Source organism: Lithobates pipiens, unplaced genomic scaffold (assembly GCF_037356315.1).
Source record: "Lithobates pipiens isolate NorthernLeopardFrog02 unplaced genomic scaffold, aLitPip1_a1.2 Scaffold_1, whole genome shotgun sequence".
Taxonomy (NCBI): domain Eukaryota; kingdom Metazoa; phylum Chordata; class Amphibia; order Anura; family Ranidae; genus Lithobates; species Lithobates pipiens.
The window spans coordinates 197,391,048-197,414,389 of NW_027507685.1; the positions used below are offsets into that span (position 1 = coordinate 197,391,048).

Genomic DNA, 23,342 nt, shown 5'->3' on the forward strand with positions numbered 1-23,342 from the left:
CCAGGACTGATTTATTTTGATAAATGTCAGACGGTCCACCGAGTCTGTGGACAGATGCATTCTATTATCGGTAAGGATGGGAGAATGGTTTGGCCAGAGCATGAGTTCAGCCGAGTACTGGCTGTTCAGAAGTTCTCTAAACAACCCAATTATAGGGTCGTTCAATCGTTTGTTCGGCCTGCCAAACGACCATAATGCACTGCGCCGCCGCACAGTGCCCTGAAAGCCCTGATTGGCTGAAACAATGAACACATCGCCCAATCAGGGCACAGAGCACTGTCAGAGCCATGATTGGATGCTGTCATGATGACTCTAGTCAATCATAGCTCATTGCTCTTAATCATGCCCTACACTACAAAAGTATTCTTTCCATAATGGCCATTTGTAGTGTGAGAGCCACATGAAGAGAGATAGAACATGGCTCTGTTCAGTGCTATTAGACAGTTAGTGTGCTATAGTGTTCTATTCTGATTTTATTGTCAGTGTATATTCAGTTTAGTGTGCATCTAGGGATAGTTCAGTGTTAGTGTAGTATGATCATTCATCTTTACATTAATGTGATTGTAGGGATAGGGATTCAGTCATTGTGAGTGTAGAGTGGCCACCATTCATCTCAAACTCAATCATTGTGAGTGTAGTGATCACAATTCATCTTTACATTAGTGTCAATGTAGGGATAGTTCAGACATTGTGAGTGTAGTGACCACCATTCATCTTTACATTAGTGTCAATGTAGGGATAGTTCAATCAGTGTAAGTGTAGTGACCGTTTAACACAGTATATTTTATTGTATTACTGCAAGTTTAACGCTGTATATTTCATTGCATTACTGCAAGTTTAATGCCATATAGCTCTGTGCGTTACTGCATGTTTGACACAGTATATTGCAGTATATTATAGTGTATCTATGGAGTGTGTCTGTGTCGTGAATACTCAAATTAAAGTGCACCAAACACCACTTTCCATTGATTAAAGTGCATCTCCTTACACATTTACACATCTTGATTACATTTTGTTAATAAGCACCCTACACTCATGTCTGGGAGAACAGCAAGGAGAGGCAGACAGGTGTGGTCTTTCTTTGGGTGTTAATTGTGCCCATGAAACCTACACCAAAACATTCTTGCAGATTAAATCAGCACCCACAACACTAGGCAGCCTAGAAGTCCTACAGAGATTCCACATCCCAAAAACACTTAATCATTGACATCGGCATTAGGCTGCTGGTAATCCAGGACTGATTCATTTTGATAAAAATCAGTCAAGGGGGAGTGGAAGGACTCCAGTGGCAACCTGTGAAGCTTTGGTGAACTCCATGCCCAAAAGGGTTAAGGCAGTGCTGGAAAATAATGATGGCTACACAAAATATTGACACTTTAGGCCCAATTTAGACATTTTCACTTAGGGGTGTACTTCCTCTTGTTGCCAGCGGTTTAGACATTAATGGCTGTGTGTTGAGTTATTTGTGAGGGGACAGCAAATTAAACTGTTATACAAGCTGTACACTCACTACTTTACATTGTAGCAAAGTTTCATTTCTTCAATGGTGTCACATGAAAACTATAATAAAATATTTACAAAAATGTGAGGGGTGTACTCACTTTTGTGAGATACTGTATATTTATGGAAGTTCAACATGACACCTCATGGCAAAGAATCTGAAAAAAAGAATTGATGCTCTACATAAAGATGGCCTAGGCTATAATAAGATTGCCAAGACCTCAAAACTGAGCTGCAGACCATACAGCGGTTTAACAGGACAGGTTCCACTCAGAACAGGCATCGCCATGGTCAACCAAAGAAGTTGAGTGCACATGCTCAGTGTCATATCCAGAGATTGTCTTTGGGAAATAGATGTATGATTGCTGCAGGGGGTGGGGGGGTCAGCCTGTCAGTGCTCAGACCATACAACACAAACTGCATCAAATTGATCTGGATGGTTGTCATCCCAGAAGGAAGCCTTTTCTAAAGATGATGCACAAAAAAGCCCAGAAAGTTTGCTGAAAACAAGCAGACTACGGTCATGGATTAGTGGAACCATACCCTCTGGTCTGATGAGACCAAGATAAACTTATTTGGTTCAGATGGTATCAAGCGTGTGTGGCGGCAAGCAGGTGAGGAGTACAAAGACAAGTGTGTCTTGCCTACAGTCAAGCATTGTGATGGGAGTGTCATGGTCTGGGGCTGCATGAGTGCTGCCAGCACTGAGGATCTACAGTTCATTGAGGGAACCATGAATGCCAACATGTACTGTGAGATACTGAAGCGGGTAATGATCCCCTCCCTTCAGGGACTGGGCCGCAGGGCAGTATTCCAACATAACAACTCAAAGCAAACCTCCAAGATGACCACTGCCTTGCTAAAGAAGCTGTGGGTAAAGGTGATGGGTTGGCCAAGCATGTCTCCAGACCTAAACGCTATTGAGCATCTGTGAGGGATCCTCAAATGGAAGGTAAAGGAGCGCAAGGTCTCTAACATCCACCAGCTCTGTGATGTCATCATGGAGGAGCCGATGAGGACTCCAGTGGCAACCTGTGAAGCTCTGGTGAACTCCATGCCCAAGAGGGTTAAGGCAGTGCTGGAAAATAATGGTAGCCACACAAAATATTGACACTTTTGGACCAATTTGGACATTTTCACTTAGGGGTGTACTCACTTTTGCCAGCGATTTAGCCATTAATGGCTGTGTGTTTTGACTTATTTTGAGAGGACAGCAAATTGACACTGTTATACAAGCTGTACACTCACTACTTTACATTGTAGCAAAGTGTCATTTCTTCAGTGTTGTCACATGAAAAGCTATAATAAAATATTTACAAAAATGTGAGGGGTGTACTTACTTTGTGAGATAGTGTGTGTGTGTGTGTGTGTGTGTGTGTGTGTGTGTGTGTGTGTGTGTGTGTGTGTGTGTGTGTGTGTGTGTATAATATTTAACACACACACAATATTGTCAAGAGTATTGGGATACCTGCCTTTGCACGGCACGCACATGAACTTTAACGGCATCCCAGTCTTTGTCCGTAGGGTTCAATATTGAGTTGGCCCACTCTATGAGCCAAGCCTTCTTGTTCAAGATCAGTGCCTGACCTCCACAATGTGCTTCTGGAAGAATGGCCAAACATTTCCATAGACATACTGCTAATTCTTGTGGACAGCCTTCCCAGATGAGTTGAAGGTGTTATAGCTGAGAAGGGTGGGCCAACTCAATATTGAACCCTATGGACTAAGACTGGGATGTGCATGTAAAGGCAGATGTCCCAATACTCTTGACAATATAGTATATAGTATTTTTTTTTTTTTCTGGGCATAAAACTAGCACAGAAGCATCAGTGCTTACATGGGTACAAGTGTGCACAGCCATTCACTTGTATGGTAGTCTGTTTGTGCCACCTGTGGCTCCCTGGGCATGGGAAAGCAGGAATTTTTCGCTTGGGCACTTTTGAGGTTCTATACACCCATGTCAATGAAGGCAGGGGAAACAGCCTACAAATATGTATTTCAAGAGCTTATTTAGTCCTTTGACTGGAGTTCAGCTTTAGGTAATGGATCAATCATACACCATACTGTACATGTAATAATTTCCTGTAACCTGAAGCATCATTTTGAGATTAATACAACTATAGGATAGATTTTTTTTTGATGTTGTATTTTACTACATGACTCCAGTATAAAGACATTTTTATACCTCAACATGAAAATGCAGTTCAGTTTTTGATACACAGTTCCGCATAGAAAACACAGTTCAATATTGTTGATGCTAAAGAAACCCTGTCAACAGACCAATCATTTCAAGGGCAACACTACATCCGAAGGAAACAAGGTTTAACCTCCACACAATAAAAGCTTGTTTTTAAAGACAGCTGGATACATATCTTAATACACAAAATATAACTGGATATTAACCACTCCCCCCCCCCCCCCCCCCCCCAGGCCAATTCTGCAATTTCTTGCATGCATGAAAAAAAATGCATTTTATTTGCTAGAAAATTACTTAAAACCCCCAAATGTTATATTATATATATATATATATATTTTTTTTTAAGCAGAGGCCCTGGAGAATAAAATAGTGGGTGTTGTAATTTCTTTTGTCACACAATATTTTCTCAGGGGTTTTTAAATGCTTTCAGTTGTTTTGGAAAAAATACATGTCTATGATTTTTTTGTGAACACAAGCACAATATAATACCCAGGATATTGGGTACCTGTACATACAATTCTAGCACAACCCCCTATAAGGACAATTTGAAGAAAATATTACCCACAAATCTCCTAGATGTAAGGAGGGGGTTCATAAAGGATGGGGATTTTGAGGTGTCCAAATAATGAAAATTGTTCTAACAAACAGATTCATATAAAAAAAAAATATGTTTTATTTATACAAATATTTTTAAAAACAATAAAAGTAGAAAAACACTAAAAAGCATATTGTCTTATGCATATTCACATACGGTACTTACATTTCATTTGGTGAATTCTGGGAGGTATCTGGATCAAAGATACCAGTTCCAGATACCTCCTGGGAGTCACCAAATGAATACCGCTAATCCCTCCTGAACGAGCTTACTAGGAACCCATCACTTGAACTGGGCAAATTATTTACAGCCAGGCCATTCCTTGCTCTGCAGCCGCACATATACAAGGGTTGTGTTTATGTTGGACTGTCAGGCAGGGAATGCCTCAGACATTTATGATTGGCCCAGTAAAGGTGACAACTTCCTGGTGGAATCAATCATGGGGTTGGTACTATGATGCAAACATGCCTAAGCTCATCCCTACTTAGAGAAGCAGGCACTGGATTACAGTGGTGTGAAAAAGTGTTTGCCCCCTTCCTCATTTCCTGTTCCTTTGCATGTTTGTCACACTTAAGTGTTTCGGAACATCAAACCAATTTAAACAATAGTCAAGGACAACACAAGTAAACACAAAATGCAATTTGTAAATGAAGGTGTTTATTATTAAAGGTGAAAAAAAATCCAAACCATCATGGCCCTGTGTGAAAAAGTGATTGCCCCCTAAACCTAATAACTGGTTGGGCCACCCTTAGCAGCAACAACTGCAACCAAGCATTTGCGATAACGTGCAATGAGGCTTTTACAGCGTCCTGGAGGAATTTTGGCCCACTCATCTTTGCAGAATTGTCCTAATTCAGTTACATTAGAGGGGTTTCGAGCATGAACGGCCTTTTTAAGGTCATACCACAACATCTCAATAGGATTCAGGTCAGGACTTTGGCTAGGCCACTCCAAAGTCTTCATTTTGTTTTTCTTCAGCCATTCGGTGGTGGACTTGCTGGTGTGTTTAGGATCATTGTCCTGCTGCAGAACCCAAGTTCGTTTCAGCTTGAGTACACGAACAGATGGTCGGACATTCTCCTTCAGGATCTCTTGGTAGACAGCAGAATTCATAGTTCCTTTTATCACGGCAAGTCTTCCAGGTCCTGAAGCAGCAAAACAGCCCCAGACCATCACACTACCACCACCATATTTTACTGTTGGTATAATGTTCTTTTTATGAAATGCAGTGTTCCTTCTACGCCAGATATACTTGGACACACACCTTCCAAAGAGTTCCACTTTTGTCTCATCGGTCCACAGAATGTTGTCCCAAAAGTCTTGGGGATCATCAAGATGTGTTGTGGAGAAATTGAGACGAGCTTTGATGTTCTTTTTGCTCAGCAGTGGTTTTTTCCTTGGAACTCTGCCATGCAGGCCATTTTTGCCCAGTCTTTTCCTGATGGTGGAGGCATGAACGCTGACCTTAACTGAGGCAAGTGAGGCCTGCAGTTCCTTGAACGTTGTTGTGGGGTCTTTTGTGACCTCTTGGATGAGTCGTCGCTGCGCTCTTGGGGTAATTTTGGGCGGCCGGCCACTCCTGGGAAGGTTCACCAATGTTCCATGTCTTCGCCATTTGTGGATAATGGCTCTCACTGTGGTTCGCTGGATTCCCAAAGCTTTGGAAATGGCTTTATAACCCTTTCCAGACTGATAGATCTCAATTACTTTCTTTCTCAATTGTTCCTGAATTTCTTTGGGTCTCGGCATGATGTGTAGCTTTTAAGGATCTTCTGGTGGACCTTACTGTGTCAAGCAGCTCCTATTTAAGTGATGCCTTGATTGTGAACAGGTGTGGCAATAATCAGGCCTGGGTGTGGCTAGAGAAATTGAACTCAGGTGTGGACAACCACAGTTATAGTATGTTTTAACAAGAGGGGCAATCACTTTTTCACACAGGGCCATGATGGTTTGGATTTTTTTTTCACCTTTAATAATAAACACCTTCATTTACAAATTGCATTTTGTGTTTACTTGTGTTGTCCTTGACTATTGTTTAAATTGGTTTGATGTTCCGAAACACTTAAGTGTGACAAACATGCAAAGGAACAGGAAATGAGGAAGGGGGCAAACACTTTTTCACACCACTGTAGATATAAGGAGTTTCTTCAACAAAAGCTTTATTCTGGGCCATTATTTTATTTTTGACTGATCATGAGAATACTTCTGATGAGGATATCATTAGGTGCAGTTTTTACAAAGTCTTCATTCAGTAGAAGCAGCCTTTTGTTTATGTGCTTTATGTGGTTGCCACCAAATGCTCCCTGACTTGCATCTGTTCAATTAGCTTGGGCCTACAATTCAATCTGCCTCATGACATTTATGTTAAGAAGCTCAATAACTGACTGCCAAAGGTTGAGATTAACATTCAATAAAGTCCATTTTCTCGTTAAATTCACAGCATGCAAAAGTTCTGCAGAGAAAAGGCAATCTTCTGAGTGGACGGACATCAACATTTGATGGAAACTTTACAAAGGTATGAGGCACTGCTGATCGTGAAGGGAATGTGTATTTAGCATATTTCATACATGTTATTCACTTGTGTAGACACCCAAATCTAACCACCATCTTGAATGTAGTGTCAGCAGACTTAAGCCTTGTACACACGGTCGGCCTTTCCGGCGACAAAATCCTTCGTGTTTTTTCCAACGGATTTTGGCCCAAACTTGTCTAGCATACACACGGTCGCACAAAGAGTTGTCGGAAAATCTGATCGTTCTGAACGCGGTGACGTAGAACACATACATCGGGACTATAAAGGGGTCAGTAGCCAATAGCTTTCGTCTCGTAATTTATTCTGAGCATGCGTGCCACTTTGTCCATTGGAACTGTCTACACACGATTGTAATTTAAACTATAGGATTTTGTTGTGGGAAAATTTTAGATCCAGCTCTCAAACTTTGTGTGTCAGGAATTCCGACGCAAAAAGTCAGATGGAGCCCACACACGATCGGATTTTCTGACAACAAGATCCGATCGCACATTTTTCTGTCGGAAAGTCCGACCGTGTGTACAGGGCATTAGAGTTGTCACACTAGAGAGATTTTATCATTTTTTCCCCCTTGATTCATCTCCCAGCAGCTACATAAAAGTTTATGTTGGGAGATGAAGGGAGGGGAGGTGTAGCTGGGGCAGCACAGACAGTGATTTAAAACTACCAGATGGGAAGAGGGCTTAGGGCTATGACTTTCGACGAGGGAGGGAGTTGTGCCAATTTATGCTTCTGGATTGGCCATATTTTCTAACCGGTTCAAAACCATGTTGCAAGTGAATAGAAATTTATGGAGAGTAAACACAGTAATTTAAAGGAGTTGTAAACTCTCATGTTTTTTCACCTTAATGCATCCTATGCATTACAGTGAAAAAACTTCTGTCACTGACCGGCCCCCCAGCCCCCCTGTTTTACTCACTTGAGCCCCGTATTTCCTTTGCCGGAGACACGCTCTTCCCCTCTGCCCATTGTCATGGCTCTTGATTGGATAGGTTGATAGCGGTGCATTGGCAACTGATGCTGTCAATCAAATCCAATGATGCGGCGCTGGGGGGCGGGTCAGAGTCTGGGATTCTGCATCTATGGACACAAATGCTGGACTCGGGAGCACACCCGCAAGGTAACCCTTCTGGGAGAACGCTTCTCCTAGGGGTTTATACGATGAAGGGGAGGAGCTACCGACACCCACGGGGACCCCAGAAGTCGAGGATCGAGGCCACTCTGTGCATAATGAACTGTACAGTGGAGGTAAGTATGACATGCTTGTTTTTTTGTTTTTTTTAAAACATAGCTTTACAATCACTTTAAGATTGGAAATACTAATTTTATTGTGCTTTTATCTGCAATTTAAAAAATTGGTGAAAGGGTATCTTAAAAGTATTACTAAACCCACATCAGTATGCTTGTTATACTTACGGTGGAACCTAAGGGGTAAATCCTTTGCATTCTGTAAAAAGGCTGTTGGATCCTGTCTTCTGTGATTCTCTCCTTCCTCTTCAGTTCCCAATCCATCTCCTGATAGTACAGAGCCTTGGAGGCACTCTACACATGCTCAGTTTGGTGTGTATTGCTAGAAGGTTGTTTTTCTTTTTTTAGGGGAGGTGCATGTGATCAGCACAGGGCCAATCAGCACTGTCCAGACAGAGGGTCAAGGGTCACGCAGCCTCATAGGACAGCAGAGGAGAATGAAAACTCCTCCTACAAACTTTAAAGTGATTTTAAAGGCAGAAGGTTTTTTTTTTATCCTAATGCATTCTATGCATTGAGATAAATAGCCTTCTATGTGTAGCAGCCCCCCTCAGCCTCCCTAATACTTACCTGAGCCCCATCTAGATCCATCGATGTTGTAGGATTGTCTCGGCTACCCGGGACTCCCGTCTTCATTGACTTAGACAGCAACGTGGCGCCATTGGCTCCCGCTGCTGTCAATCAAAGTCAGTCAACCAATGAGGAGAGAAAGGGGGCAGGGCTGGGTCAAGGCTCTGTGTCTGAATGGACACACTGGAGCTGTAGCTCAGCTCGAGTGCCCCCATAGCTAGCTGCTTGCTGAGGGGGCACTCAACAGGAGGGAGGGGCCGGGAGCACAGAAGAGGGACCAGAGAAGAGGCGGATCTGGGCTGCTCTGTGCAAATCCACTAAACAGAACAGGTAAGAATGACATGTTTGTTATTTTTAAATAAAAAAAAAAAGACTTTGCAATTACTTTAACCAGGGCTCGGCTGGATAGTGATAAGTCACAAGACTGCTATATACTGCTGATGAGAAAAGGTATTTAGCAGTTTATATTTACTAAAATATTTGCATTTCCATGTTCTGTGTACTGTGGGAGATCAGATATAGTGAATGCAGGGTCCTGGGTTTAGTAACACTTTAAAATGTAATTTAGCATTATTGTTACTGGTGTGCTCTACGGTATGAATTCCACTAAGGACTAACCTTTGTAATGTTGAGGGTTGGTCAGTAGCACAAAGAATGGGGGGTCTGCATTGGAGCCTGCCCGTCGTATATCATAATATTCAATTTTTTAGGGTACCATATATAACTTTAAAAAAAAACAAGTATAGAGTAGGTATATTTTTCTTTTTTCACTCCCATTCTGATACGGCATTATTGTTTTTCTGTTGGTTTAATAATGACTGTAATTTACATTCTATTTTTTCATTTAGAGCTCAGGGCTATACAGTTGTTGTGTATCCGAGTGTGTAAAGGAGGGGTGGAGTTTTTTTTTATAATATACTTTATTTTAGTTTTAGTTTTAGTTTTTTTACCCATTATCTCTGGAAACATCCCACATTTCTGACATTAAATTGGGGGTAAAACTTGTTGACAAGACGGTTGTTCGGCAAACATCTCACAAATGACTTCTGAATCCTCTGTAGTATTTGTATATTTCTCTTACTGGTATTACATGTTTTATTTATAAACCACCCACATAATAAATTTTTCAAAAAGCCAGCAAAATAATTATTTATAAACTAAAATGTTCTACCCCATGGTCATGAACAGTAGAGAGATTTAAAAAACAAAACAACATAGTCAACTGGTGTTTATTTTCTATTTTCAGCTTTTATTTCAGAGCACAACTGGACCCTTTAAACCTAAAACCGCAGAGCATTGAAAAAAAAATCAACTTTGAAAATAAAGTCTACTGCCTAACTGCTCCATTTGTGTTTGTACCGGCTCTTATGCCGCCGGAATTCTCGCCAGAAAAGGCTCTGATGGTTTTCCCGAAGGAATTCTGATAGAATTCGGCTCAAGCTGTCTTGCCTACACACGGTCCCATCAAATTCCGATCATTTATACGCGGTGATGACGTGACTAGAAAAAGGAAGTTCAATAGCCAGTAGCCAATAGCTTCTGTCTCGTATTTGAATCTGAGCATGCGTGATTTTTGGCGTGTCGGAATTACATATAAACAATTGGAATTACCGATAGAAAGTTTTTCCGTCTGGAAAATTGAGAACATGCTCTCAATTTTTGGCTGGCGGAAATTCGGACAGCTAAATTCCGATGGAGCATACACATGGTTGCATTTTCCGATGAAAAGCTTTCATCAGTCTTTTTCTGGCTGGAATTCCGATTGCGTGTACGCGGCATTAAAGTGAAATCCCAGTTTTCTTAAAGGTGAAACAATCTAGGATCAACTATTGGGATTCCAAAGAATATAGAGAGCTTTATTAGTGATCCTTGGCTGATTCTGTTCTGTAGATACAATATTGATGTATTGCTTGTTCGCTTCATAAACTGACAGTTAAAGCGGGAGTCTGCCGGGACTCCGCGTTTTTTTTTTTTTAAAAGCCAGCAGCTACAAATACTGCAGCTGCTGACTTTTAAAATAGTGACACTTACCTGTCCAGCGCGCCCGCGATGTCGGCACCCGAAGCCGATCTCTAGATCGTCTCTCGGGTGCTGCCGCCGCCATCTTGGGTATGGGAATCAGGAAATGGAGCCTTTCGGCTTCATTTCCCAGTTCCCTACTGCGCATGCGCGAGTCGCGCTGCGCAATAAGGACGGTCCCCGCTGCCTCTGGGATCTGTGTGTTTCCCAGCAGGCAGCGGGGCACTTGCGGAAAGGTGCGGGCACTTGCGGAAACTGGCGTAATCTACGCCCCTTTCCGCAGAGAGCTATCCCGGAAGTGGGTGCAGATACCTGTACTGTACAGGTATCTGCACCCCCCTCCCCCCTGAAAGGTGCCAATTGTGGCACCGGAGGGGGGGGAGGGTTCCGATGAGCGGAAGGTCCACTTTAGGGTGGACCTCCGCTTTAAGTGGGAGGGTAAACTGATCAGGCTTAGTGTTATAACAAAGAAAATTACAATGATTATATTCTTTTAGGCACCACAGCTTGGATGTCTCACAAAAGACAGATTTCACTAAAATAATACAGTAGTCGGTGATCCCACCATAATTGTTTAGGCACATCCTGTTTAGAGGTGATTATGCTTTTTTCAGGCTCCTAACTGCATTGTTACATTGGGAGTTATTTACGAAAGGCAAATCCACTGAGTACTACAAGTGCAAACTACAAGTGCAAAGTGCACTTGAAATTGCACTGAAAGTGCGCTTGGAAGTCGCTGTAAATCTGAGGGGTAGATCTGAAATGAGGGGAAGCTCTGCTGATTTTATCATCCAATCATGTGCAAGCTAAAATGCTGTTTTTTTTATTTTCCTTGCATGTCCCCCTCGGCTCCACACCGACTGCACTTCCAAGTGCACTTTCAGCGCAATTTCAAGTGCTCTTTGCACTTGTAGTTTGCACTTGCAGTGCAAAGTAGATTTGCCTTTCATAAATAACTCCCATTGTCTCAAGTGGAAGAATGGGTTTGATAATAAAGTTGGCAGTGCCTCCACCCAGGACAGGGCCAATGCGAACAGAGGGGATTCCCTTCCTGGGAAATTAACCAGTAATCTAAACAAAGTAAGTCAGAGCAATGGAACTACTGCAGCCAGCATACTGTATACCATTAACCATAGAGTATATAGATGCACACCAGTTTAGAAATTGTACAAGCTTTATATAAGAAAAGATTAAAGCGCAGTTCCACTCAAAAGTGGAAGCTCCACTTGTTTTCTTCCTCTCCCCCTCTGGCAGTGCTGGCACCACATTTGGCACCTTTCAGGCAGAAGAGGAACAGGTACCTGTTTCTGACAGGTACCTGTTCTCATTTCCCGGGAGACCTGGCTGTGGCGAGATGCGTGAGGTCCCGCGGAAGTTCGGTCCCTCCTTCTTCCTCCACCGCCGGGCCAGTTAGAAACTGTAGCACGCTTCGCATATGCACAGTAGCGAGCCGGCTATGAAGCCAAAAGGTTTTGTTGGCTGTGTCCCTTACCATGAATGGCGGCGGCTGCAACCGAGAGCCAATGGGAAAATTGGCTGGGGTGCCAACATTGCGGGATCCCTGGACAGGTAAGTGCCCTAATATTAAAAGTTAGCAGCTACAGTGTTTGTAGCTGCTGGCCATTTTTTGTGATTAGGCACTGCGCGCTTTAACTATTGGGCGGTCGTGCGACGCTGTACCCAAACAAAATTGAAGCCCTTTTTTCCCAACAAATAGAGCTTTCTTTTGGTGGTATTTGATCACCTCTGTGGTTTTTATTTTTTGCGCTATAAACAAAAAGAGCGTCAATTTTGAAAAAAACACAATATTTTGTACTTTTTGCTATAATAAATATCCCCATTTTTTTAAAGCAGTTTTTTTCTCAATTTAGGGCGATATGTATTAGTCTACATATTTTTGGTAAAAAAAAATTGCAATAATTGTATATTGATTGGTTAGCGCAAAAGTTATAGCGTCTACAAATAGGGGATAGATTTGTAGCATTTTTATTTTTTTTTCTTACTAGTAATGGCGGTGATCTGAGATTTTTATTGTGACGGCGACATTATGGCAGACACATCGGACAATTTTGACACATTTTTGGGACCATTGGCATTAATACAGCAATGCGTACTATAAAAATGCATTGATTACTGTATAAATATCACTGGCAGTGAAGGGGTTAACACGGGGGGGGGGGGGGGGGGCGATCAAGGGTTTAACTGTGTTCCCTGGGAGGTGATTCTAACTGAAGCAGGAGGGGACCAACTAGAAGAAGTGACAGATTGTGGTTCCTAGCTTATAGGAACACACGATCTGTCACTGCTCTCAAAACAAAACACGTATTTGTGTGTTTACACACACACACACACACTTCCATGTTCTGTCCCTTGTGTTTGCAATCGCTCGTGGCCAGCTGAAACCATGGTGTGGCACTGGAACTCAGAGGCAGCTTATCTAGTCTGTCTTAGTCCCTAGTAGCTTCTAATTAGGGATGAGCCGAAAACACCCCCCAGTTCGGTTCGCACCAGAACATGCGAACAGGCAAAACAGTTGTTTGAACACGCAAACACCGTTAAAGTCTATGGGACACGAACATGAATAATCAAAAGTGATCATTTTAAAGGCTCATATGCATGTTATTGCCATAAAACATGTTTGGGGACCTGGGTCCTGCCCCAGGGGACATGGATCAATGCAAAAAAAAGTTTTAAAAATTGAAGTTTTTTTTCGGGAGCACTGATTTTAATAATGCTTAAAGTGAAACAATAAAAGTGTAATATTCCTTTAAATTTCGTACCTGGGGGGTGTCTATTGTACGCCTGTAAAGGGGCGCATGTTTCCTGTGTTTATAACAGTCTGACAGCAAAATTACATTTCTAAAGGAAACTAATTTAAAACTACTCGCGGCTACAATGAATTGTCGGTGATAAAAATGGCAGTGATAAAAACTGCATGGGGATTTCCCCACAGGGGAACCCTGAACCAAAATTTAAAAAAAAATGTGTGGGGGTCACCCTAAATTCCATACCAGGCCCTTCAGGTCTGGTATGGATATTAAGGGGAACCCTGCACCAATTTTTTTTTTTAAAAATGACGTGGGGGTCCCCCTCAAAATCCATACCAGACCATTCAGGACTGGTATGGATTTTAAGGGGAACCCCACACCAAACTTTTTTTTAAATGTCCCCCCAAAAATACATACCAGACCCTTATCTGAGCAAGCAACCTGACAGCCCACAGGAACAGAGGGGGGATGAGAGAGCGCTCCCCCTGAACCGTACCAGGCCACATGCCCCCAGCATTGGGAGGGTGCTTTGGGGTAGCCTCCCAAAGCACTTTGTCCCCATGTTGATGGGGAGAAGGGCCTCATCCCCACAACCCTTGCCCGGTGGCGGTCTACGTGGGGGGGCTTATCTTAACATTAACAAGGGGACCCCCAGATCCCACCCTCCCGTGTGAAATGGTAATGGGGTACCCATACCATTTCACAAAAAAAGTGTCAAAAATGTTAAAAATGACAAGAGCCAGTTTTTGACAATTCCTTTATTTAAATTCTTCTTCTTTCCATCTTCTTCGGGTCTTCTTCCTTCCTTCTTCCTTCAGTTTCTTAGTCCATCTTCTTCTTCCTCTTCTTTTTCCTTCGATCCTCTGCTTCTTGCTCCGGTATTCTCGTCCAGCATCTTCCTCCGCAGCGTCTTCTTTCCCGCTTTGTTCTTGGGCCACTCCACATCCACGGGAGGCTCCCGCTGTGTGACGCCACCTGATGACCCCACCCCCTCTGACACACGGGGACTTGATGGGGACTTCCCTATGGCTTTCCCCATGATGTATATATATATATACACTATAGTGTCAAAGGTATGAGGACATCTGCCTTTACATGCACGTGAACTTTAATGGCATCCCAGTCTTAGTCCATAGGGTTCAACATTGAGTCGACCCATCCTTTGCAGCTATAACAGCTTCAACTCTTCTGTGAAGGCTGTCCACAAGGTTTAGGAGTGTGGCTATGGGAATGTTTGCCCATTCTTCCAGAAGCACATTTGTAAGGTCAGGCACTGATGTTGGATGAGAAGGCCTGGTTCGCAGTCTCCCCTCTAATTTATCCCAAAGGTGTTCTGTCGGGTTGAGGTCAGGACTCTGTGGAGGCCAGTCAAGTTCCTCCACCCCAAACGCACTCATCCATGTCTTTATGAACCTTGCTTTGTGCACTGGTCCAAATAATTTGGTGGAGGGGGGATTATGGTGTGGGGTTGTTTTTCAGGGGTTAGGCTTGGCCCCCTAGTTCCAGTGAAGGGAACTTTTAAGGCAGGGGTGTCCAAACTACGGCCCTCCAGCTGTTGCAGAACTACACATCCCATGAGGCATTGTAAAACTCTGACATTCAAAGACATGACTAGGCATGATGGGGATTGTAGTTCCTGAACAACTGGAGGGCCGTAGTTTGGACACCCCTGTTTTAAGGCGTCAGCATACCAAGGCATTTTGGATAATTTCATGCTCCCAACTTTGTGGGAACAGTTTGGGGATGGCCCCTTTCTGTTCCAACATGACTGCCCACCGGTGCACAAAGCAAGGTCCATAAAGTAATGAATGAGTGAATTTGGGGTGGAGGAACTTGACTGGCATGTGCAGAGTCCTGACCTCAACCCCCATAGAACACCTTTGGGATGAATTAGAGCACACTCCTAAACCTTGTGGACAGCCTTCCAAGAAGAGTTGAAGCTGTTATAGCTGCAAAGGGTGGGTCAACTCAATATTGAACCCTACAGACTAAGACTGGGATGCCATAAAAGTTCATGTGCGTGTTTGGCAGGAGTCCCAATACTTTTCAGAATATAGTGTATATACGATGGCAGGGTGATTAGACTTTAATACCGAGCCATCGCTGTACATATGCATCCATGGGCATCCAGGATTGTGTGCTGAGGGGTACTCACAGTGCACTTAAAACACACTAACAAAGCTGTCCGCACTAGCCAGGATAGGCTGTCGATCATGTGACTGCAATGAGAAACAATCACAGCTATCACATGATTGGGACACCAGCATAGCTCCCAACTGTCCCTGATTTTGAGGGACTGTCCCTGATTTGTCAATGTCCCTCTGGGCCTCATTCCTCTTCATTTGTCCCTCATTTTTGTCTGATGCATATAAATGTATATAAAATGTACTTTTTATCTATCAAAAAGTGTTTCCCAGTGCTAAACCTTTCATCTCATTTCTAAATTGCTGCATTTGTAAATTCCAAAAGCCAATATAAAGGAATAGTAGTGGTAAAAAAAGCACTTGTGTGTTTAACCAATCTTGTTTTTTGTACGATTCTCCTTTAAGGGGGCGTGTCTTATGCCTGCATACTTTTGATGATAGGTGTCCCTCATTCCCATCTCAAAAAGTTGGGAGGTATGCACCAGCTCTGCCTCCCAGTGCTAACACGTACCTAACATCGGGGGCAACTCATCTTCTGCTTGTTAAGAATATATAGTTATTTGAATGCCCCCTACCCAATCACAGGTTTAGTTTTAGGGTAGAACTCCAGCCATGCAGCATTATTTTAGTTTTGAGTACACTGTAGACTGGAGAAGGAAATTCTGTGTGGATTTTACTGTAGGGGGAGAGGGTTGGATGTTTGGGGGGATTCCCCTCATTTCCCATAGAGTCATTGGACTGGGAAGTGAGAAGAAGCTTTCTCGCAGAGCCTTAATAATACATCTCTGAGGTTTTCCTTTCCTCGCTCTACTTAAAACGAATAAAAAAAATTGTCTCTTGTGTTCTAAAAAAAAAAAAAAAAAATCATACATTATTTATATTGTAGCCTATATCAAGATTTAACTAATACAATTGACCATTTGGCACCATTTCCACTGTATTGGTTGCAGTGATACCTTCCTCTATTCTCTCTTAGTGGCTGGAAGTGATTATAATGTACTCTAATAACTCCCAGAATCTTGAGACGGGAAACAGAGACACTGATTAATGCAGTTATATTAAAACCAAAGCACATCCTTGGCATACCTTCGATTAGGCAGACCATAAATATGTCTTATATTGCTCCCACCACACCCTTTATTGGTCGCACTAATACCAATGATGGGTCATTATTTCTTTTACTGAGGAAAAAGTTGGGGCGCTATTCCTCACACTGACACAGATAATGTGGCACTAATTCTCTCACTATTATCAATGATGGGGCAATAATTCTTCCACTGACCCATCAATGGGGCACTATTCCTCACATGTACGTCATCAATGGAGCACTATTTCTCCCACTAACAAACTATGGAGCATTATTTCACTGACACCAATAATGGTGCACAATTCCTTTCACTGACATCAATGATGGGCACTATTTCTCCCACTGACACCACTGATGGGACATTATTCCACCCTCTGACACCAACAGCGGGGCACTATTTCTCCCACTAACACCAAGGATAGGGTACTATTCCTCCACCAACACTAATGATGGGGCACTATCCCTTCCACTGATACCAGCGGTGGGCACTATTCCTCCCACTGACACCAACAATGTCATTCCTTATACTGACACCAACGACAGGAAGCTATTGCTTCCATTGACACTAATGATGGAGCATGATTCTTCCACTGACACTAATGATGGAGCGCTATCACTTCCACTGATTACATTGATGGGGTACTATCCCCCCCCCCCCCCCTTGATATGCAGTACTATTCCTTCCACTGACACCAATGATGGGGCATTATTCCTCCCAGTCTCACCAGCGGTGGAACACTATTCGTTATACTGACACCAACGATGGGGAACTATTCCTCCCACTGGTACTAATGGAGTACTATTCCTCCTACTGATACCAATGATGGAGCAATATTCTTCTTACTGATACCAATGATGAAGCAATATTCCTCCTACTGATACCTATGATGGAGCAATATTCCTCCTACTGATACCAATGATGGAGCAATATTCCTCCTACTGCTACCAATGATGGAGCAATATTCTTCTTACTGATACCAATGATGGAGCAATATTCTTACTGATACCAATGATGGAGCAATATTCTTACTGATACCAATGATGGAGCAATATTCTTCTTACTGATACCAATGATGGAGCAATATTCCTCCTACTGATACCAATGACGGAGCAATATTCTTCTTACTGATACCAATGATGGAGCAATATTCTTCCTACTGATGCCAATGATGGAGCAATATTCTTCCTACTGATGCCAATGATGGAGCAATATTCCTCCTACTGATACCAACAATGATGGAGCAATATTCCTCCTACTGATACCAATGACGGAGCAATATTCCTCCTACTGATACCAATGACGCAGCAATATTCTTCTTACTGATACCAATGATGGAGCAATATTCTTCTTACTGATACCTATGATGGAGAAATATTCTTCCTACTGATGCCAATGATGGAGCAATATTCTTCTTACTGATACTAACAATGATGGAGCAATATTCCTCCTACTGATACTAACAATGATGGAGCAATATTCTTCTTACTGATACCAATGACGGAGCAATATTCCTCCTACTGATACCAGTGATGGAGCAATATTCTTCTTACTGATACCAATGATGGAGCAATATTCTTCTTACTGATACCTATGATGGAGCAATATTCTTCTTACTGATACCAATGACGGAGCAATATTCCTCCTACTGATACCAATGACGGAGCAATATTCTTCTTACTGATACCAATGATGGAGCAATATTCCTCATACTGATACCAATGATGGAGCAATATTCCTCCTACTGATACCAATGATGGAGCAATATTCCTCCTACTGATACCAATCATGGAGCAATATTCATCCTACTGATACCAATCATGGAGCAATATTTCTCCTACTGATACCAATGATGGAGCAATATTCCTCCTACTGATACCAGTGATGGAGCAATATTCTTCTTACTGATACCAGTGATGGAGCAATATTCTTCTTACTGATACCAATGATGGAGCAATATTCTTCTTACTGATACCTATGATGGAGCAATATTCTTCTTACTGATACCAATGACGGAGCAATATTCCTCCTACTGATACCAATGATGGAGCAATATTCCTCCTACTGATACCAATGACGGAGCAATATTGCTCCTACTGATACCAATGACGGAGCAATATTCTTCTTACTGATACCAATGATGGAGCAATATTCCTCATACTGATACCAATGATGGAGCAATATTCCTCCTACTGATACCAATGATGGAACAATATTCTTCTTACTGATACCAATGATGGAGCAATATTCCTCCTACTGATACCAATGATGGAGCAATATTCTTCTTACTGATACCAATGATGGAGCAATATTCCTCCTACTGATACCAATGATGGAGCAATATTCCTCCTACTGATACCAATCATGGAGCAATATTCATCCTACTGATACCAATGATGGAGCAATATTTCTCCTACTGATACCAATGATGGAGCAATATTCCTCCTACTGATACCAATGACGGAGCAATATTCCTCCTACTGATACCAATGATGGAGCAATATTCTTATTACTGATACCAATGATGAGGCAATATTCCTCCTACTGATACCTATGATGAAGCAATATTCCTCCTACTGATACCAATGACGGAGCAATATTGCTCCTACTGATACCAATGACGGAGCAATATTCTTCTTACTGATACCAATGATGGAGCAATATTCCTCATACTGATACCAATGATGGAGCAATATTCCTCCTACTGATACCAATGATGGAACAATATTCTTCTTACTGATACCAATGATGGAGCAATATTCCTCCTACTGATACCAATGATGGAGCAATATTCTTCTTACTGATACCAATGATGGAGCAATATTCCTCCTACTGATACCAATGATGGAGCAATATTCCTCCTACTGATACCAATCATGGAGCAATATTCATCCTACTGATACCAATGATGGAGCAATATTTCTCCTACTGATACCAATGATGGAGCAATATTCCTCCTACTGATACCAATGACGGAGCAATATTCCTCCTACTGATACCAATGACAGAGCAATATTCTTATTACTGATACCAATGATGAGGCTCTATTCCTCTCCATTGACAAAAATGATACAGATGATGGGGAACTATTCCTCCCGCTGACACTAACCCGAGGCATTTTTTTACTTCTACTGACGCTGAACATTGTTTACTCTGACACTACCATTGGCCGCAGTTTATAAATTTGAGAACCCCTGATCTAAAGCATTATAAATATATTTTGGGGAGGGATGCTTAAACCCAACAGTAGGTTTTGTCCATAGCAACCACCCAAATGTTTGTCAAAGTTTATGACTGTCTGGATATTTTGTTCAATTTGAAGAAGTATATATCCAATATAATTTTTTTCTGGCATAATGATTTATCCTGCTTTAATCTGCCAAAATTAATTAATTATTACCTTTAAGTGGACTGGCAAGCTGAAGTTTAATCTTCTTATATTTTTTTTCCCTGGATCTCCCCTCCCAATCAACATGCTAATTATTTATTTAAATAAAACATTTTGTTTTTTATTAGGTACTTTATTTTAGATATAGTGATGTCATCACTATGTTCCTGTTCCTATCTATACAATTCATGCAGATCGTGGCTGGTGGGAGGGTACCTCCATATTCTTCTCAAGAGCCCCACAGGCCTGATGGAAGCAGTAGGTTGGCTCCATGCAAATATCAAAATGTTTTGATAGATAGGTTTCAGTCTGGAGAAGTGGGCATTCCTAGACAGGCTAAATTTACATGTAGACCACCCTAGGTAACACCCACAAATGACACTGAACCTCCATAATTTAAAGTGCTGAATGAATAGGGTGAGCAGGGACAGTGATCTGGATAGATGATGCTGGATGTCCTCCATCCAGGAAATAAGGCAGGCTCTGTTTTACTGCACCTTATAATGCACACTGCCAGAAGCTCACAGTGTACAGTGAAATCAGAGTAAGCGATGTAATTACAGGAAAGGAGCCTAAACAACTATTGCTCCATTCACACCCACCGTTTTGTCAGTCAATCAGGGCACCCTCCTGTTGCACGCTCATCCGTCCATCAGCCCCGCACTTACCCCTCTAGGTCATGGGCTCCTCCTCGGTGGCTTTACAAATGCATCTCCTCCTCAGCTTCACAGCAGCTTCACCCTGTGTCTCTTCCTCCTCAACGGCTTCCTCCTCGGCAGCCCATATGACCGCTTCTCCTCTCGGCCAGTTGGGTTTTAAGACATGTTTCCTGATTGGTCGAGAGGAGAATCAGGAAGACCATAACAAATGTTAAAGAGGAATTAAACCCTGATGGGTTTACTTCCTCTTTTGTTCCCTGCAAAGCCTGCACATTAAAAGCAAACTGGGCTAAAACTCACACAGAAAAGTTTGCAACAACTTTAATTCACTATTGTCACACAACTGGGTGGGCTCAGGGTGAGGTGCTCTGCCCACCCTTTTTTTAAGCCAATTGGAGCCACAAGCTCTAATCATGTGCTTAAAAAAAAAAATATTGAAATCCATGCATCCGATGCCCTGAATGTAAATTAGGGACCAGGCGCACAGATTAGGGGGGCGGCACCCCTTATGGATGGGCCACCACTGTTAACCATTTGTATATGCGCAACTTGTGGCAGTAGCTTCAAAGTAGTTCATGCACTACTTTGGTCTGACTTTCATGCAACTTGAGGGCCATAGGCTTCAATGTAAACCTTCAGAAGTTGCATGGAAGTTGTATCTGAATGTTATACAACGCAACCTGTGTGCAACAGTTGTCCATTATCACTGGTCAAGGCCAAAGTCATTTCCAAGTTGCACCCATCCAGTATTGTGTCAAAGGTGCATCAAAATTTCACCATAGTTGCACTCCAAAATCAGCGCAGCTTTTGGAGTTGTACAAGTGGGAATGGAGCCTTAAGGTAAGTCTGGAATTCAGCTTTAAAGTAACTGTGTACATCTACATTAAAAACCCCTATATGGGTTCCTAAAGTTTTTGCTTGGATACCTTTTACCTCTTCTATTGTACATGACTACTCTATTTCTTGAAATGCAACTGTTACCAACTTTTGCCACCTCTTCTCTGTATACATATTACTGTGTTTACACATATATATTATATATTGCTTTTTATTTTTCTAAATTCTTTAATAAAAATATATGGTTTAAAAAAATAAAATAACAAGTACAAATATGGCTACACAGGTATCTATTATGAACTAAATCTCTCCAGCTTGGCTCTCCCATTTATCTTTATGAAGCTTGTAGTCCTACCTGCATACTGGGGTGCAGTGCTGATGCCAGCTAATGCAAATGCCCAGATGCCTCCACCCTGCATCTGACTTTAATAAATAGGAGGCTAGTCTGGAAACCTGTACAAGGGTTTTTTTTTTCTTTTTTTTATTATTTTACTTTATTTCTTTTTTTTTTTTTCTTTTTTTTACAAAGATATACCTAAAATAAAGGATATTTGGTTAATTGGGGGCACTCCTGATTTCCAAGATTTTTTTGTCCAAAAAGAGGTGTAGAGAAAAATAAATCTAATGATATCAACCTGGAAAGGATTACCATTATTATAAGTCTAATATGATTTCAGTACTTTGCTCTGACTGGTAAAAAGTAGGTCTATCTAAACGTCTTTCACTATGTTCTACATCTGTGCCCCAGGCGTCTCTCTTCTTGAGATGCGTAACTTGTCCGCAAAAGCCTCCAATCTCAAAACCATCATAAAAAATACTTGTTGAAGGAAACGGGAGCATTTGATCTCTTAAAGTACCCAAGGGTGGGGTTTTTTGCTGCTTTTCAGATGAGCATGCAATAAATTATTGATTGCCCAGATTATTTATTTAGTGTTTGTTTGTGTTTTCTGTTATAAGGATGAAGAGGCCAGTTGGATGTGGATTTGCCGGAAACCCCATCGGCCATCAGATGGTTAAAAGCTGATTCATTGAGAGAGGTTACATTGTGGCTGTTTCCTTACCCTCTCATCTGCCGTCGGATCGCTGTTACAGACTTGTTTCCATGGAAATGAGCTGGATGAAGTTTCTGATCCCCCCCCCTCTTTTGGCGGCTCCATATTATTCTCACAACACAATCAGCCCCCCAACACTTTCTTCTTCAAACCACCTTGGACAGTAACAACCTCAAAATCATTTCTAATTCCCACGGAACTCCAAGATGTTTTTCTAGTTTTTTATATATAATTTTTGTAAACCACCCAGATGTTTTGTAATAAAAGCTTGTCCTCTAAATAAGCTCTTGTCATGAATATGGTTAGATAGACCAGGAGGTGTTTAATCACATGTCCTATCACAGAAAAAATAGTAGCAATGAAATGTCTAACTTTGAATATCACAGTCTTGGAAATGTTATAGATAGGCAATGCCTAAGCTAAAGCTGGCCATACACCTATAGATTATCTGCAGATTTTCTATGGTTAGATGGAAAAAGTGCAACAGATTTCTCCAAGTTCTCTAAACTGTGTGGATGGAGGAATCTCCCACTTTTTCCATCTAATAACCATAGAAAATCTGCAGATCATCTATAGGTGTATGGACAGCTTAAGATTGATCAGTGGTTGCAAAATAGTTATAACTACTGCAGTTGGGATAAGACACAAAAAGAAACCTTCCAAATAGCATCCTTCCAAATAACTCTTCAGACTTTATTTGGCACAATATACACTATATTACCAAAAGTATTGGGCCACCTGCCCTTTACA

General features: G+C 41.9%; 1 protein-coding gene across 1 annotated transcript in view; it reads left to right on the top strand.

Moving 5' to 3' along the window:
• Nucleotides 1–22,875, top strand: part of LOC143981769 (leucine-rich repeat and fibronectin type III domain-containing protein 1-like protein) — a 160,431-nt gene extending 137,556 nt beyond the window's left edge. Inside the window, exons 4-5 of the mRNA XM_077479859.1 lie at nt 6,733–6,807; nt 22,498–22,875. Of these exons, the coding sequence (XP_077335985.1) occupies nt 6,733–6,791 (59 nt within the window). The 3' untranslated portion in view covers nt 6,792–6,807; nt 22,498–22,875. The remainder of the gene's footprint in view (nt 1–6,732; nt 6,808–22,497) is intronic.
• The last annotated feature ends 467 nt before the right edge of the window (nt 22,876–23,342 follow it).